At 55.3% G+C, this 16,956-nt stretch overlaps 2 protein-coding genes and 1 long non-coding RNA gene across 4 annotated transcripts in view; 2 read left to right on the forward strand and 1 right to left on the reverse strand.

Moving 5' to 3' along the window:
• Positions 1 to 4,446, forward strand: part of MYCBPAP (MYCBP associated protein) — a 38,336-nt gene extending 33,890 nt beyond the window's left edge. For both annotated transcript variants that reach the window (XM_065909142.1, XM_065909141.1), the window contains exons 14-19: positions 174 to 596; positions 956 to 1,077; positions 1,814 to 1,929; positions 2,384 to 2,532; positions 2,712 to 2,882; positions 4,297 to 4,446. In XM_065909142.1, the coding sequence (XP_065765214.1) occupies positions 174 to 596; positions 956 to 1,077; positions 1,814 to 1,929; positions 2,384 to 2,532; positions 2,712 to 2,882; positions 4,297 to 4,398 (1,083 nt within the window). In that variant the 3' untranslated portion in view covers positions 4,399 to 4,446. The remainder of the gene's footprint in view (positions 1 to 173; positions 597 to 955; positions 1,078 to 1,813; positions 1,930 to 2,383; positions 2,533 to 2,711; positions 2,883 to 4,296) is intronic.
• A 1,366-nt stretch (positions 4,447 to 5,812) lies between these two features.
• EPN3 (epsin 3) lies at positions 5,813 to 15,088 on the forward strand. The gene is made up of 10 exons (XM_065910735.1): positions 5,813 to 6,075; positions 9,072 to 9,748; positions 10,725 to 10,843; positions 11,529 to 11,609; positions 11,844 to 11,972; positions 12,931 to 13,018; positions 13,475 to 13,744; positions 13,920 to 14,039; positions 14,166 to 14,396; positions 14,618 to 15,088. Exons 2-10 carry the CDS (start codon positions 9,211 to 9,213, stop codon positions 14,953 to 14,955), a joined length of 1,914 nt encoding a protein of 637 aa, XP_065766807.1. The 5' UTR covers positions 5,813 to 6,075; positions 9,072 to 9,210; the 3' UTR covers positions 14,956 to 15,088.
• LOC136150004 (uncharacterized) lies at positions 9,769 to 14,948 on the reverse strand. The gene is made up of 4 exons (XR_010659731.1): positions 14,895 to 14,948; positions 11,875 to 11,925; positions 11,104 to 11,171; positions 9,769 to 10,504 (listed from the first exon to the last, which is right to left on the reverse strand). It is a non-coding gene; the product is annotated as an uncharacterized lncRNA (long non-coding RNA).
• Positions 15,089 to 16,956: the final 1,868 nt, after the last annotated feature.

Here is a 16,956-nt window from a genome sequence, read left to right on the forward strand (position 1 = left end):
GAAGTGGGGAGCCCTGTGAGCCCAGCAACTCCTGCCAGCTTCCTCCTTCCTCCTCCATCAGTGCTCCTCGAGGGAACGAGAAACTAGAGCAGGCTGGCTCAGGCTCTGGGTGCCCCATGTCGCAGCCTGCCTGCCCCCCGCCCCCAACAAGCCTCCCCTTGCCTCTGCTGCAGCTGCATTACCAGCACCAGGTGGTGCAACATCTGCACAGTCTGTGGCGCCAGTACATGATCCTGCCCCTCAAGGCTGAGGAGGCCAGGCCCTGCGAGGAGCACCTCGGCCCCAGGGCCCAGGCTGCTGCAACCCTGTCAGCCTACTCGGAAGAGACCTCAATGAAGATCGAGTCTTCTGCACGCCTTAAGGGCCCAACGTTAGACCCTCAACTGTCCCGGCGGGAGAGCGAGGCCCTCAGGGACTCCCAGGATCATGTTGGGTCCCAGAAGACCGGGCTAGGGGTCAGGCATTCTCAGCGGAAGAGCATCATGGAGGCGATCCTGGTGGAGAGGAGCCCGGATCCGGAGAGCATCAGGAGCCCCTGGGAACTGGATGGCCTTCCCCTGCCAGAGTGGAACCTCTGCCTGGAAGACTTCAGAAAGGTGCCTGCCAGCCCTGGCACAGCCAGGTGCCCATGCTTCTGCAGCCCCTTCCATCCCCGTGGGCAGAGAAACAAGCTTCTGAGGACCCGGATAAAGCAATCTCTCGGTCTTCTCTTTATCTTGGGTGCCTTGGCCACTGTGGTGCAGGAGGAGCTTCTCTGACCCTTGGAAAGGGGTTCATGGGGTACAGATTTCCAAGGGAGGGCGCAGGCTCCCACAGAAGGCACCCAGCCTGACTCTCCATGGCTGCATCCCCTCCTGGCCCCCTGCCCTCACTACCCCACACCTGTTAGTAGAAGATGCAGGAACCCTTGGTATCCCAGGCAGAACGGTTGCCCATGGTACCTCTGACCTGCCAGGCAGTGACGGCACTCCCTGAGGAGAACCAGAGAGAAGACGCCCTAATCAGGCTCAACAAAGCGGCCCTGGAACTGTGCCAGGAACCATGGCCATTGCAGTCTGACTTCCTGTACCAGATGTGGTAGGTACCCCCACCAGGAAAACTGCTCCCATTCCTTCCCCTTGCCGCGTCTGGCCAGGGGTTCTGGGCAGGCAGTCCCAGGACTCGGGGCTGAGCTCTCTTTGAGGTCAGGTTGCTGATAAATTCTGCAGACCCTTTGTGCTCTGGCCGCTGCCACAGCATCCCTTAGAGCTGCTGTCCCCATGCCGGCCACCCTCTGGGAAGGAGTCATCAGAGTAAGCACCTTGATGGTTTTCCCCCTTCTTTCCTTGTTTCTTCTCGATGAGCGGATAAATGACCAGATGAAATAGCAGAGGACAATGAGAAGAGGGCCTGTTCCATGAAGAGCCTCAGTTGGTTGCCAGCCTTCCCATCGCCTGTTTAGAACTTGCTTGGATAGGCTTGGGGGCCTTCTGCAAGGCCCTCAGAACACATTTCCAGGAGCCTTATCCTGCAAATCTTATGTAGGTCTAACCCCTCCAGTGGGAATGAATCCGAGCTGGAGTGGGAATGGTTTCAAGCTGGAGTTAATTCAAGATTGACCTAACCTTATCCCCAGGCCACTTTTTCTGGGCTGCCACCAAGGAAAGCCCGATCCCTATCCCAGCACTTGCACAGGTGCCAGTGAAGATGCTGGCTGGACAGAGGCGTGATATTTCCATAGCAGTTCCTGGTACCAGTGTCTCAGAAGGGAAGGACCAAGCCTCTACAGATTCAAGGGCAAATGAGCGATGATGACTTTTTTCCAATGTGTTAGTTTGCAGCTGTGGCAAGATCTGATTGACAGCCTGGTAAGCCATTCCCTGTGGCTGAGGGCTCTGCTGGGCCTGCCTGAGAAGGAGACCATCTACCTGGACATGCCAGAAGAGCAAGGTCAGACACTGCACCTCTGCGTAGTCTTTCCCATCCCTCTGCCCAGGCGGAGGTGGTGCTTTAGCCATTTGTGCGCTTCTGGTGGAACCTCTGTGAGGTTGGTCCATGGGGTAGGCCTCTTGCTTTTTATCTGCGGCCAGCAGTTGGGACCTAGAAGCAACATTAACAATCACCTTAGTTCAGCCCCCATGTTTTACAGGTGGAGTCCCAGAGAGGCGGGATGACTTGCCATCCTGTATGTGGTTGAATGGTGGAGTCGGGACTGGAACCAGGGTCCCTCCCCCATGCCCTACAGTCATGCGCTTGACCCAGTGCCTTTGTTCCACAGAGTCATGCGCTTGACCCAGGGCCTTGCTCCTTGAGCTTGGCTGCCCCAGGGCCCTTTGCTCTCCCAACTTCTGCCTGTGGGGTCAGCTAGGCCACAGGCTGTTTGTCTTCCATTCACTTCCCTTAGATAGAAAGTCACCTCTTGTCACAGAAGTGAAGGTGACTTCCGGGAAATTGGGAAAGGAGGACCGGAAAGGGGCATCCCAGGAAAAGAAGCAGTTTGGAATCAGGGACAAAGAAGATAAAAGAGGAGCCAGGTTGCCACCTGGGAAAGAGGCATGTAGCACATGTTCTGGGCCTGGGGGTGGGGCTGGGGAAGGGATAGGAGGGGCTGCGGAAAGTGGGCAGTCACTCCAGCATGATGCCCCTGCTCCCCTCAGAGCTGCTCCTGAAAAGGTACTGGACTGCCCTCGGGCGCTACTGAAGGCTGGGCATGTCTGTGTCTCTCCAAGCAGGACCGTTTAAATAGCAAGAAGCACAAAACAAAGGATGACAAGAAACCAGTGAAATCTTTAAGCCGGGATATGGTTTCCTTGGAAGAGCCTGCCCCCGACAGCATCATCCCGTCTCAGGAACCCATAGATCCCCTGGTCATGGAGAAATACACCCACAGGCTGCACACTGAGGTGAGGGCATGAACCTGGCACTCAGCCCTCCCGTCACTCACACCTGCCTGCATACCTTCCTCTGCCCCCTCACCCCCTGGTTCACTCTGTTTATCCCACAAACAGTAAGTGCCTACTGCATCTGTGACGGAAGCAAAGCTGCCCTTGTGAAGGGCGTTCTAGGATTCAAGACAGACCTCATGAATAAGTAACAGATGTGGTATATTGGTGATGAGCGCTACGGGAGAAAGAGAGCAACCAGGGCTAGGGGGTAGGGAAAGCGCAGGTGGTCGGTAGGTGGGGGTAGGTGACATTGAACAAAGACTTGAAGAGAAGTGAGGAGTGGCCATGTGGACATCTAGGAGAATGCCGTGGGTAGAGGAGGGAGTGGGCCAAGAGCACAGAAGGGCAGAGTCCACCGGGAGAGAGACTCCTGGGTCATGTGGGGCTTTGTAGGCCATTGTGAGGACACACTGTTTTGAATAGAGGAATATAGTCCGATTCATGCTTTAGATCATCCTGTCTGCTCTTTGGAAATAGATGCTGGGGGCGCAGAGCACAAGCCTCTCGCTTCTGTTGCTCCCTCTTCTTCTCCGTCTTTGGTGTGTCTTGAGAGGTCTGTTCCTTGGGTGAGCACCACATAGAGTGAATTCCCAGCAGCTGTAAGGGTTTTGAAACACTGGAGAGAATTTATAATATAAAACATGTTCTTAAGCAGTAGGTCCTTAGGGATTCACCTAGATGTTGTGCTCTGTTCTTTTTGTCACTGTTGTTGGTTTTGGAAGAGAGATCCACAGAGCCACATTAGATATGTCAAGGAGTCTAATGGCAATGCTTTGTCTTCTTCTGGTGCGGACAGCTGAGTAACTGGGATTGCATTGTGCATTTGATCACAATTAATCAGAAGCTCCATTTGCTGCTGGTAACATCACTGAGATTTGTGAAGGTTCATGGGGTCTAGAAAGAAATCATAGGACTCTGAGTAGTCTGGAGTAGCCTCTTGCTTAGCTCTTTGGAATTAAGAATCAACTTGCTGAGGCTTATATGGTACAGCCTCACCAGAGGGTACAGTCTTGGAGACATTTCAGTACATGGATCTTTGATCTTACTGGAAGGAAGGTTGGTCTCCAGGTGGCCAGGGTAGAACTGGGCCACCCTGAGGGACTAAATGGGCACTGCTCCCTGGGCCTCCCTGGAGTTGCCCCTTTAACCTTATGTCCCCATATGTCCAAGGGGCAATACAGGATTCCACCCCAGACTGTTTAAAAAAATAAAACTATTTGCAAAAACAAAAGTTCTACAGAAACTTTAGTTTTAGCTCTACAACTTTAGTTTTCCCCCCTCTTCAGCTGTCCCTCAGGGTGGGGATGCTCCTTTGTGCAGGTGCTTTCCACAGAGTAAGCCTTTGCCTATGATGTTCACCCCATCATTCCAGGTCTATGGGCTGCTGGATGCCCTGGTGACCGACCTGCTGGCCCTGGCTGATGAACTCAACCCCCAAAAGAATGTTGAGGAGCCTTTGCGTCTCTGCACCTGACCCACATGCCTGAGTTGCCTCCTGGGAAACTGCTTAACAAACAAATCAATAAAGAACCTTTATGTTCCTACCACTTCCCTTATGCCTCTGTGTCTTGAATGTAAAATCTTGATGAAGTCAGCTTATGGTCCTCCTGTGTCCCGCCTGCCCTCAGATCCCCTTCCTCAGTTCCTGGAGCCATCCAGCAGGAGGTGGGAAGGGGAGGTATGGGAGGAGCAGTGGAAGAGCAAGTTGGCAGCAAGACAAGGAATGAATCGAGGTGACAGGACAGAGAGCATCACCGCTTGTGGCCCCTGCCTCCGGCCTTTGTTGGCTCACACATTTGGGAGTGTGCTTCCTGGAGCCAGGTCTTCCCAAAATGTCATCACCACATATGACACAGTGTGCGACTAGGAGGAGAACCAGACCCCATGGGACCTGGGTCCCTGAGGTCCTCACACTTCCGCTGGGTCCAAAGACCTCATCCCAAGCCCCGAGGATTGTGAGGATCATATCGCACTCTTAAACCCTAAAGGCCAGATCCCTTTGTCATCAGCCAGAGGTTATTCTGGATTCTAGCCTGCTTATCCCTTCCTCATGTCAAACCACCTGGCCTCTATGAGCTTTTTATTTTTTTCTCTGCTTTAAAAAGTCTCAACTTTCTGCTCCCTCCCTTGCTCAGAGAAATATGAAGTGGATGAGAGATGACTCTTGCTAAGAAGCATGTTGTCAGCTCCAGCTCAGACTCAGCACCGTAAATTCTTCTCTCTCAATAATAATCAATCTGAGCCAGGCTTCCTGTGCAGAGTGGGCTCCAGGCTTCCAGAGTCTGAAGAACAATTTTGCTAATGGTGGCCTCATTGACTTAAATGCTGGTGCAGCACAGGGGACGGGGAGACCCGAAGAGTGGCTACCATCTTCTACCCACCTGGTTTTGCATTTGGTGCTTCTGATGAGGACCTCATGGGCCTCAGGTGTCCTCCAGTCAAGATACGGCAGGTTTGGAGAGAGCAGGGCACTCTGAGCCTGATCCCATGTCAGAGACGCAGAGAGGGCGCTGTGCCTGAAGTCCTGACGCCTCCTTCAGGGTGGCCGCGGGGACCAGAGGGAAAGCCAAACAAGGCGGTAGTCCACCAAAGGGCCAACCCCAGGGAATGGTGGTCCTGGCCCAGAGGAAGAAGGGTGGGGGGGAGTGGGTGTTGGAGCCTCCCCTGCCCACCCCGTTTCCCCTGAGGAGGCAGAAAAAGGGTTAACTCACTGCAGAGTGGGGGTGAGTCCCCAGCACTGGCCCCGGATCTGTCCCTGGCAGGCAGGCTTCTCACCTCTGAAGGTGCTGCCTGCCTGGTCAGCAGGAAGGGGTTAACACACCCTGCTGCTTCCTCCTGTGTCCTGTTACTGCTGAGGCAGACCTGCCTGGCCAGCTGAGCAACTTTCCTCCTGAGTGCTGCCTGCCGGTGAGGCGTCCAGGAAACAAGTAGGCGGGAGGCAGAGCAGTAGCCCCTTCTGTGGACCCTGAGCCACCCTTCCGAGGGGTCTGCACCTCCTGGGAGACGGTGGGTCTTCGGGACGAGGGTCCGTGGTGGATGGCTCTGGGGATACTCCCGAGGCTGTGCCGTCCCTCTGCTGCGCAGGTTTGGAGGGTCACTGCAGAGGCTGCCTGTGGCCCAGGGGCTGGGGCCAAAAGAGGCTGCATTGGAGGTAAGCTGTGGTGGTGCCTGGTATGGAAAGCTGGGGGCTTAATCTCTCTCCCAGGTCTGAGGGAGAAGGATGAGAAGGGCAGGGTCACAGAGGAATCTGGAGCCATCGCCCCCCCCACCCCCAACCCTCCCCTGGAAGGGGGCCTCCCAGAGCTGGCTCCCCATCCCGGGAGCAGCATCTTTGGTGGCATTCCACGCCTTCTCCTCAGCCTCTGTTGTAGCTCTAGCCTCAGGACATTCCCCCCCACCCAACTCCAGTGCCCCCAGGACACATCGACCTTTGGGCTGACTTAAGCTTAGAGCTAGCACTCGCTCCACTCACGGCAGCAAGGGGTAGGGTACTGCCACTCCCCGCCCTACTCAAGCGGGACCTGGTGGGAAGGGGCTGCCTCAGCAGAGAACGGGAGGGGGTGCTGGCCCACGGGGACACACACAGTCTTTGACAAACTCATGCACATGACTCAACATATCTGGGTTCTTTCCATCTCTCTGGATCCACTCTCTGGGAATGCCATCTGCTTCCTTAGTCCTGACAGATCCCCCACTGCTGTGGGCCCTGAGAAGAGCAGGCTCCTGTCTGCCTGTAAAGTTCTCGGTACCCCATACAGGAGACAGCGGATGCTCTAGCCCCCGGGGCCTGCCCCGCCCCCTGCCGGCCCTTCTCCTGTCCCCTCCTGCCTCTCCCACCCTCCCCCCATCTCTGAATTGGCCGCTCTGCCTGGACTTCTCAGTGTCCTTCCTTCCACCTGCCAGGGTCTGGCTCAAGGTCACTGCGGTAATTCCATACTAGGCTGCCTGGCTGCTGCCGCTGCTACTGCCACCGCCTTATCAGCGGCTGGGTTTCTGTTTCACTCCCTTTTATTTCTGGGCATATTGTGTTCGATAAAACCCTTTGCTTGTAACACTGCTGGCAGCCCTCCCAGCCACCCCCTCCTGAGGTCCTTCCTCCTTCTCCCTCCCCTTCTTGCTCCCTGGGCCTCACCCTGCCTTCCCTTCCTCCCTACCGCTTCCCCTCAAACTTCAGTGGGGGTGGAGCCTCCTGGTCTTTCTGATTCCTCCCTTGGCCCTGCTTGGGCAGAGATGTGCAGAGAAGGCGCCTCCATTCCCACCTTCTAGCAGGAAAGTTCAAGCAGAGCCGCAGGGCCCACACAGAGGGTCCCCTCCCACTACCCCAGGCCAAGCAGGAGGGCCAGGGCTCCTGGTGGAGTCAGGATGCCCAACTGGTTCTCCTGGTTTCAGTGGCCAGCCCTGGGAGAGGCTTGTACTCAGGCGGGCTCTAGGGCACAATTATTTCTCATCTTGACTCTTGCCACCTGCCAGCCCACAGGTTGGGGAGGTAAAGGCAGGTCTGAGTCACTAGTGAGGGGGAGGGTAGGCATTAAACGAGTGCTGGCCTGGGCATCCTCAAAGAAGGCCTGTCGCTGGGACAGAAAGACAGCAGACTGAAGGTAAGCCCATCCTCAGCCAGTGCTCTGGGGCTTGCCTGTGCTCACATGGTCCTGTGCTTTGGGCCCAGGCTCTCCCAAGCACAGCCGGTCCTGATGAAAACTCCTAAGACTTTGAATGGTGCCCAGGTTGGCAGGGCTGGCTGGAGAGTTGAGGTTGGTGGGCTGGGGGGGGGTGGTGGGTTTGAGGTTGGCAGGGCTGGCTGGAGGGAGAGTTGAAGTTTGTGGGGTGGTGGGGGTGGGGAGCAGGGGTCGAGAAGCTCCTTCCAACTCCTGCTGAGTCCCAGGGTAGAGCTGAGAAGTACAATCTCCATGGGTGGTGCTGGAGGGTTTGGGTGGAGGCCAGGTCCAGCCATTGTGATTGTGTGTGTGTGTGTGTGTGTCCATTCCAGAGGAAAAGTGGTGGCAAGGGGAGAGGATTTGGGTTTTGATTTCTTGTAGGGTCCTAGAAGAAACTTTCTCTGTCTTGGGCTTGGTCCTGAGGTTGTGGGGAGGGCAGTGGGCTGGCCCTAATCTTTCCTCAGCTGGGAAATCAGAGGTCTGTCATGGGCCCAGGGCTTTAGGGGTTTGGGAAACCCAGACTGACCTCGCCCTCAGGTCATTTAATTTTGGCTGAGAAGGTGGGACTGAGACAATAAAGCAACCTGGTGAATTAATTACAAAACTGGTGATACTGACAATAAGTGCTGCATTTGTCTTCTGATATGTACATGTTAGTCCCAGCTAAGCCACCCACAGGCGACTGTGGGCATGCCATACCCCTCACTGGCTTCAGCGTGTCCAGTGGGTCCTCTTTGGAGGCAGCCTCCCCCAGACGCTCCTTCCTTTCCTTGCTGCCTCATCCCTCCTCACTCTTCCCTTTGAATCTCAGATCTCAGCTCAGTCATCACCTCCTCTGGGAAAGCTCTCCTGATTTTCCTAGCTTGAGTATTTCTGTGCTCCTCTGCACTCCCATGTTGGACTGTGATTGCCTGTACCCTCTCAACAGGACGTGGGTGGGCCAAGACTTGTACTCTATGCTTGCCATAGTGCCTGGCTCAGAGAAGTCCCCAGGAAATTGGTGCTGAATGAATCAAGCTACAAAAATAAATGATATAAAAACAGGGGAAAGTGAGGATGGAGAGGCTGGACGGATCGGTCTGAAGCAGAAACAGGAGAGTTACCGAGGTATAAGCAAAGCAAGCAGGCTCTCCTTGGGGCTTACTTTTGTGTCCCTGACTAAGGGCAAAGGCTATGGAACATATCTGCCTGGGTTAATCCTGGCTCTGCATTCACCAGCTCTGTGATCTTGGACAAGTCATTTAATTCTTCTCTGACTTGTTTCCCATCTTCGAATGAAAATAATAATATCTTTGTAGGTGTGATTGTGAAGATTAATGAGCACACAAAAGATAAAAGTACCTCCTGAATAATAAGTAAAATAAGAAAAATAAGTGCCTGCCAAAGGCTGTTCCTGGCAGCAGGGACAGCCAGGCCAGGCCTTTAGTCGCTGGCTGCGTGGGGCCAGCGAGGTGGGCCATTATCCCTGAGCTCCAGACCCTCTCTTCCCCAGACCCATGTGGAAGCCAAGGACACAGCTGCCCTGCTGAGAGCACAGCGGCACACCCTTGGAGACCGTGACCTCACGACAGTGGCCCTCGGCCCTCCACCTCCGGCTGGGGCGGGGGCCGCCCATCTCCAAGTCCTCCGCCATGACGACGTCAGCGCTGCGGCGACAGGTGAAGAACATCGTGCACAACTACTCGGAGGCAGAGATCAAGGTGCGTGAGGCCACCAGCAATGACCCCTGGGGTCCACCTAGCTCGCTCATGTCCGAGATTGCCGATCTGACCTTCAACACGGTGGCGTTTGCCGAGGTCATGGGCATGCTGTGGCGGCGGCTCAATGACAGTGGCAAGAACTGGCGGCATGTCTACAAGGCGCTGACGCTGCTGGACTACCTGCTGAAGACAGGCTCTGAGCGGGTGGCCCACCAGTGCCGGGAGAACCTCTACACCATCCAGACACTCAAAGACTTCCAGTACGTCGACCGCGATGGCAAAGACCAGGGCGTGAACGTGCGCGAGAAGGTCAAGCAGGTGATGGCCCTGCTCAAGGACGAAGAGCGTCTTCGGCAGGAGCGCATCCATGCCCTCAAGACCAAGGAGCGCATGGCATTGGAGGGCACGGGCATCAGCAGTGGGCAACTGGGCTTCAGCCGCACCCGTGGTTCCCCGTCCTCCTACAACTGTGAGTCCAGGGCATGGCTGGGGACAGGGAGGCAGCCCGAGTTCTGGCTCTGGCTCTGTGACCCCCAGCTGTAGATAAGAATCCCCTACTTGGAGGTGTGTCTGAAGATTCTGTGAGATCAAGAGGGTAACACGCCCGCACATAGTAGGTGCCTAACAAGTCAGTGTGAACAATGATGTTATTTATTATAGGTTTGTTATTGTTAACTCCTCCCTGATACAGGGGTGGAGGCAGAAGCATAGGCTCAGTTCTTATTCTGCCCCTTCCAAGCCATGAGATCTCTGCCAACCAGCTTTCTGAACCTCAGTTTCCTCATCTTTAAAGTAGGGATAAGCTAATCTGTCTCCATTGTCCAATGTGAGGATTAAATGAGACCAAGCCCAGGAGTGCCCTCGACCCTGTGCTCAGACAGGCAGCACACAGTACTGCTTAGTACTACTGCTTAGTAGCAATCCTCTTGAACCCCCAGCTCAAGGGCACTGCTCTTGAAAATTGGGGCAGCTGCATGCTCCACTCTCCTCCCCGAGAAGAGGGGCACTTCCCTGATCTGAGGGCACTCAGAACGACCTTCCTTAACAATGTGCTGAGGGCTTGGAGAGCTGTGACCTTGACTGAGTGCAACCTCTTGCCCTCCCACCACATTTGACCCTGAGCTGGATGGGGTGCAGCTGGCAGAGTCCAGGAACTTGAATCAGGGAACCTGGGTTCAACTTGCTGCAGGACCTTGGCCAGGTACCCCTCAGAGCTGCTGCACCTCTGTAAAGGAAGGATTGGAATCTTTTATTGGGCTGAAATGGAAGCCTTGCAGAAAGTGCCAAGCATACTGCTTGACCCCTTGGGGCCCAAGACTGCCAGTTGCTCCTCTCCCCTTCAGTTTCCCTCTCTGAGCTGGAACTTCCTGGCGAGGGGGGTGGTAGGGGAGCCCATGAGGACCTGCATGGTTACAGAAGCCACGATGTGTGGCTGGTCGTTGCAGCCTCCTCCTCATCCCCCCGCTACACCTCAGACCTGGAGCAGGCCCGGCCTCAGACATCGGGAGAAGAGGAGCTGCAGCTACAGCTAGCCTTGGCCATGAGCCGCGAGGAGGCTGAGAAGGTGAGGCCCCTCCTGGGGCACCAAGGGGATGGGGGGAGGGGGACTGGAGGAGAGATGGGTGTCTGGATGCCTCACACCTTTGATTCTTGGGCTTCCCTACTCTGGGCCCCAAAGCCCTAGTCCTGCTCCCAAGGACAGCACAGGGCCTGTGTCCCTTGGGTTGGGTTACTGGGTTTGGAGTCTGACTCCTCACCCCGGGAGTGGGGTCCTCTCTAACTGGGTCTGGAAGAGGTAGTGTGTGCGTGGTGGGTTGGCAGTACCTGTTTGTCACGTGGGCCTGCTGTCACCTCATGGAGGGGAAGGGATGAGTGTGCTGGCAGACACCTTCCTAGAAGACACAGAAATATGCTGCTCCCATCAGCAATTCTTGTGGGGGTCCAGGGACAGCCTACCTGACAGCCTCCTCTCTGCCATCGCCTCTATGGATCCAGGCAGATCTGGCAGGACTCACACAGCAGGGCCTGGGGAGCACTCAGGGTCCCAGAAGAGGATGACTCTTCTTTTTAAATTGCATCTCAGATCCAGATCCAGGCAGGAAGCAGACTACACTCACACTGCTGTCTGGGGGGCAGGCTGCCCACAGCCACTCAGGGTGGGTGTTTCTCTTACCTGCACAGGGCGATGTTGACTTTTGGCCCAGATAGGAGCACTGGGCCAAGTTCACCCCTCTTTTCCTCCCTCGCAGCCGGTTCCCCCAACCTCCCACAGGGACGAGGACTTGCAACTGCAGCTGGCTCTGCACCTGAGCCGGCAGGAGCAGGAGAAGGTAGTGGGCTAAGCCGCCCATGCCGGTGCTGGCGGAGGTGCTGGTGAGGGGCTGATGAGGGGCTGGTGGAGGTGCTATGCGGGTACTAACCAGGCTCTTACACCTCCCTGCGGTGGTCCTGCTGCCCCTGACCTCAGGGCGCCTCCCAGACTGCACTCTTCTTGACTCTAGCCCAGGTCCCCTCAAGTCTAGTACAGGAAGCTCATGCTCTCCTCACTCTGGTGACTCCTGCAGGAGGTGAGGTCCTGGCAGGGAGATGACTCACCTGTGGCCAATGGTGCTGGAGCTGGAGCCCATCGTCGTTGGGACAGAGAGCCTGGAAGAGGAGAGAGAGAGGAGGAGGAGAAGCTGAAAACCAGCCAGGTAGAGGAGTCTTGGGGCCATGGGTTGGCAGAGCCTGGGAGATGCATTGAGTTAAATATTTATAAAGAGTGTAGAACAGTGCTTGGTATATAGTAAGCACCACTTCATGTTTATTCAGTGAAAATAATGGTAGAGGGGATGTAGCAGACTCAGGTCCCATCCTGCATGGGCTGGTGACTGAGCTGGTGGCCAAGTGGGATGCAAAACATTCTGATGTGAGATGCCGGGTTTGGATTCTGTATTTGTTCCCATTTACTTTACAACTCAGGGCGTGTCATTGTCTTGGCCTCAGTTTCCTCCTCCATTTAAGTGTGCCGGTTGGACAGTTCCAACTCTGACATTCTAGGAGCATGTGATACTGTGGATCAAGACTGAGAGTAGTCTCAGGTATATGGTACTGAAAACATCTTGGGCTCATACACATACTGTCCAAGGTGGAAGAGTGTGTAGCTGCTGGTAGCAAGGCTACCCTCCAAAACTGTTCATGCTACCCTCGGGATGTCTCTGGACTCTTTCAACCAAAGTTCACTGTGGCACATTTCTTTTGGACATGGACTTAGGGAAGTAGGCTTATCATAAAATGTGTCTTACCACCAATGGGCTGAGGGGCAGGACAGCCAAGGAGGGGTCAGGCAGGCTTGCCTTCCATTCCAGCTGTACCTCTCCCTGGCTGTGTGACTTTAGGCAATTGCCCTCTTAGCCCAGGCTAGCACACCTGTAAATTGGGCACCCCAACAACCTTCCCTAATCACAGCACAGGTTGTTAGGAAAATCAGACACTAAATGGATGAGGAAACATTTTATAAACAGGAAAGCACTGTGCAGAGGCAAGGGACCATTAATAGATGTTTGTGGAATGAATAAAGGAGAATGCGCTGGAGTGAGGATGACAGGTCAGGGCCCGCCCTTCCTCTGGGTCCCGCCTTCTCTTGAGCATGGCTGCCTCTCCCCTCAACAGTCCTCCATCCTCGACTTGGTGGACATCTTCGCATCAACTTCAACCCTGCCTTCCACACACTGCTCTGCTGACCCATGGGACATCCCAGGTGGGCATGCAGGGCTGCAAAGGACTCCCAGGCTGGCCCCAGAGAGTACCTTCCCTCTCAGACACTTGCTGACATTCCTTCCCCACAGCTGAGGGCCACTAGGCAAGTCCTTCACCTCTCTGAGACTTGGCTACCTCTGTACCTTGCAGTTGGAGGGAGGGGACACCTCTAAGGAACTCAGCTTACGGGAAACTCAGAAATGTTCTCTTGTTGCTTCTGGTCACCCTGAGTTTCCTGGCCCAGCCTGTCAATGTGGCCTGAGCTGCCCATGCCTGGAGGTCCAGAATCCTAGGATGAACTTGCTGAATATGGGCTTCAGCTCACTGGGTGGTCCTGAGTCTGCATCCCATGTGTGAAATGGGCCCTTGTCCTCCCAAATTGGTCTGGGTAACTGGGAAGGCCCTGGCCTGGGCGTCTCAGTGACCTGGGGTCACACCTGTGCTATCCCCATTTCAGGTCTCAGGCCTAACACAGAGCCCAGTGGCTCATCATGGGGGCCTTCAGCAGACCCCTGGTCTCCAGTTCCCTCAGGAAGTATCATGTCCCAAAGTCAGCCCTGGAACTTGACCCCTGTGCTCTCCTCCTCCGAGCCCTGGGGCCGGACCCCAGTGCTGCCTGCTGGACCACCCACCACAGACTTCTGGGCACAGAACTCCCCCCACCACAAACTCCCCAACAATGGAGACAACCCCTGGGGGAACCTAGCAGAGACCTTCAACACACCTGGTAAGTGGAGCGTCAAAGGGTGTGGGTGACGGGCTGGAGGGCTTCTGGCCCCCCTCCCTCCAGTACCAAGGGGCAAGAGATCCTGTGCTAAGAGGGCAACTTGCCTGGAAACGGGCCAGCCCAGTGGTTGCCCTTTCTGTCAGCCCATCTCATCTTCCTTTTTCTCCTTGGCTAGTGCTAAAAGATGGTTCTTCGACCTTTGACCCACTGGCCAAGGCTTCAGTATCCACAGAGACCAAGGAAGGGCTAGAATGCACCCAGGCTCTGCCCTCTAGGAAGCCCAGCAGTCCTGTGGGTAAGCAGGAGGCAGGGAATGACTGCAACCGGGCGGAAAGATGGGCCCCCAGCACTGGCCTCAGCCTTCTTCCTCTCACAGAGTGACCACTCGCTCTCCCTACAAGCCCTATCATTTCTATTCCAGAGCTGGACCTGTTTGGAGACCATACCCCCAGTGTAAAGCAAAATGGCACAAAGGAGCCAGATGCCTTTGACCTGGATGTACTAGGGGAAGCACTAGCCGAGTCCAGCAGGGACACCCCAGCACGTCAGACACCTGAGTCCTTTCTGGGTCCCTCAGCCTCCTCCTTGGTCAACCTTGACTCATTAGTCAAGGTGCCCCAGGCTGTAAAGACCCGGAACCCCTTCCTAACAGGTAGGACACTCCCTTGTCCCTGTTGGGTCTCCACACTGGGGTTCCCTACTCTTTCTGTTTCTCCCTTCTGAGCCCAACCCCTGCCCTAAAATCTTAGCTCTTTTTTTTTCCTATTTCTAAGACCCCAGATCTTGCTACCTTACCCCCTTGCCCCCGCTCCCCACTTAGGACTATGTCCCCTTGGCCCGCTCGAAGTCCCTCAACCCACTCTCGTTCCGCAGGTCTCAGCTCTCCATCCCCTACCAATCCGTTCAGCGGGGGCGAGCAAAGCAGGCGGACTCTGAACCAGATGCGCACAGGATCGCCAGCGTTGAGCCTGACGGCCGGTGGGCCGATCGGGGCGCCCTTTGGCTCCATGACCTACAGTGCCTCCCTGCCCCTCCCGCTCAGCAGCGTGCCGGCCGGCGTGACCCTCCCTGCCTCGGTCAGCGTCTTCCCCCAAGCCCGCGCCTTCACGCCGCCACCCTCCGGGAGCCTGCCGCAGCCTCTGCTGCCCACCTCGGGCTCCGCTGGACCGCTCAACCAGACCCCTCAGACCGATACCAATCCTTTCCTCTGAGCAACGGCCCCGCCCCCGCCCTGAACGAATTACACTGGGCCCCGCCCCCTGGCGCGGGGCGGGGCGGAGCTTCCATGCCAGGACCCGCCCCGGGAAGGAAGGAAAGCTGAGACTCCGCCCAGAGACCGGTCTGGACGCTGGCCCTAGCTTCCGCGGACACTTTGCAGCTCCTGGAGCTGGAGACTTCCATGGGGCAGAGACCACGCCCCATAATAAAGACTGGAATCCCTGTCCTCAGCTCTCACCAAGTGGACTTTTTGCCAGGCGTGGCGGCCAGGTCTGGACCACAGCTTGAATCACTGGCTACCCTGGAAACGACTGCTCCACAATGTGGGGCACAAAAATGCTCCCACTTCCTATACAGCCCCCTCAGCCTGGCACCTTCGCTTGTCCATGCTCCTGAGACCCTCTCTCAGTCATTTGATCATTTCATCCATTTATTACACAGAGGCACGGGAAATAATCTAAAAGCAAAGGACAATAGGCAGTTGTTCCCTTGCACAATCATTATGTGCTAAGCACCTTAGACAGATTATTTCATTTAATCCTTGCATCAGTATTCTGAGGTAGATAATATTACTCCCATTCAGGACTGGCTACATAATTAGTGCAAAGTAAAAATGTGGGGCCCCTTGTTAAAAATTGGGTTAAAAATATAAAAATGGGAGCAGCAAAGCATTAGACCAAGGGCAAAGCCCTTGGCCCTGCTCCTTCTTTATAGGTGAGGTTCAGAGAGGTTAAGCAGTGTGCTTCAAGTCACAAAGCTAGCAGAGTAGGGCTGGGATTCCAAGTCAGGAGACTTGGCTTCACTACTCTGAGCTTCCATGCTGGGCCCCAGTATTCACAAGTATTGACTGACTGCCGTGGACAAAGCACTGGGCTCATCTCGGGAGGGACTCAAGAATTGCTAAGTGCACAGTCTCCAGGAGCTCAGAACCCACAGGGGCAAGCCTGGTCCAGGAGCCCCCACAATCCTTTGTTTTACTGAGTCACCTTAAATCTGTTTCTTCTCTCCTCTTCACCAGGACTGGCAAAAAACTCAATTTCAACCATGACCCCTCCTAGGGGGCTGGTGTAGATCAGAAACCCAGGGGAGGAGCAGAGCCTATTGCCTCATCCTGAGGGCCACCATAGTCACCCTCATTCCTTCTTTACTCGATGCTCCCCCCAACCATGGGCACTGGTGTGTCTTCAGTGTTCAGGGGCTGGCGCTGCAGGCAGCAGGCCTTTGGGGGCCTGAGGTAAAATGTCCTGCCATAGGCCAGAAACAGCAAAGTTGAGGGGAGGAAAAGTGCTGGTCTTCTTCCTAAGGTGGGGGTGGGGCAAGGAGCTGCTTTGCTTTTTGGAGGGAGGCAGTCCTACTGTAGCTGCTACAGACAGGGTGGACAAGAGCATCTACTTAGGAGTAGGACTGACAGCGTTCAAAACTGCTCTAAGGTTTCCACTTAATCACTTGTAATAAGTGGTTATGCTCTTTGACCTTGAGTAAATAACTTAACCTCTCTATGACTGTGCGTCCATTTCCTTATTTGTCAGGTAAGAACAAGAGTTCCTTACTTATGAAGTGGTTGTGTGGTTCCTCCCAGGCCAGTGTCCAATTCAGCCCAGGGTCCACCCTGTTCAGAGACTAACCTTGAAGAATGAATCTGCTACACCCCTCATTCTTGGTTTTGCCAGGCAGTACCCAGACCCCTCTGTCTTCTGCACAAATCTGGGAGATCTCCATCCTTCTTGGTCACTGACCTACCTCTCACCCTTCCTCAACCTGGGTCTCCTCTTGTTAATTGGCTCTCCCTGTGGACACCACTTACACGAGGATTCCCAAAGGGTGCTATTTTGCTTCCCACCAAGAGGAAGTTGGTAATCTGGCTCCTTATCTTGCTCTGGACCATCTTCTGCCTGGAAGACCCTTCCCCCCCTGGAGGTTGGAGCCACTGGGTGTCCTGCCTCCTCCCACATGGGGCTGTGCTCCACCTCATTCTTGCCATGCTCCAGCCTTGG

The sequence above is a fragment of the Muntiacus reevesi genome, chromosome 18 (genome assembly GCF_963930625.1).
Source record: "Muntiacus reevesi chromosome 18, mMunRee1.1, whole genome shotgun sequence".
NCBI lineage: Eukaryota > Metazoa > Chordata > Mammalia > Artiodactyla > Cervidae > Muntiacus > Muntiacus reevesi.

What these genes read in the sequence shown, in the direction of transcription:
- EPN3 (XM_065910735.1), top strand. Translation starts at nt 9,211, where the DNA reads ATGACGACGTCAGCGCTGCGGCGACAGGTGAAGAACATCGTGCACAAC. An exon ending in TTCCCCGTCCTCCTACAACT is followed by an intron (nt 9,749 to 10,724) that starts GTGAGTCCAGGG and finishes TGGTCGTTGCAG; the next exon opens with CCTCCTCCTCATCCCCCCGC. An exon ending in TGACCCATGGGACATCCCAG is followed by an intron (nt 13,019 to 13,474) that starts GTGGGCATGCAG and finishes TCCCCATTTCAG; the next exon opens with GTCTCAGGCCTAACACAGAG.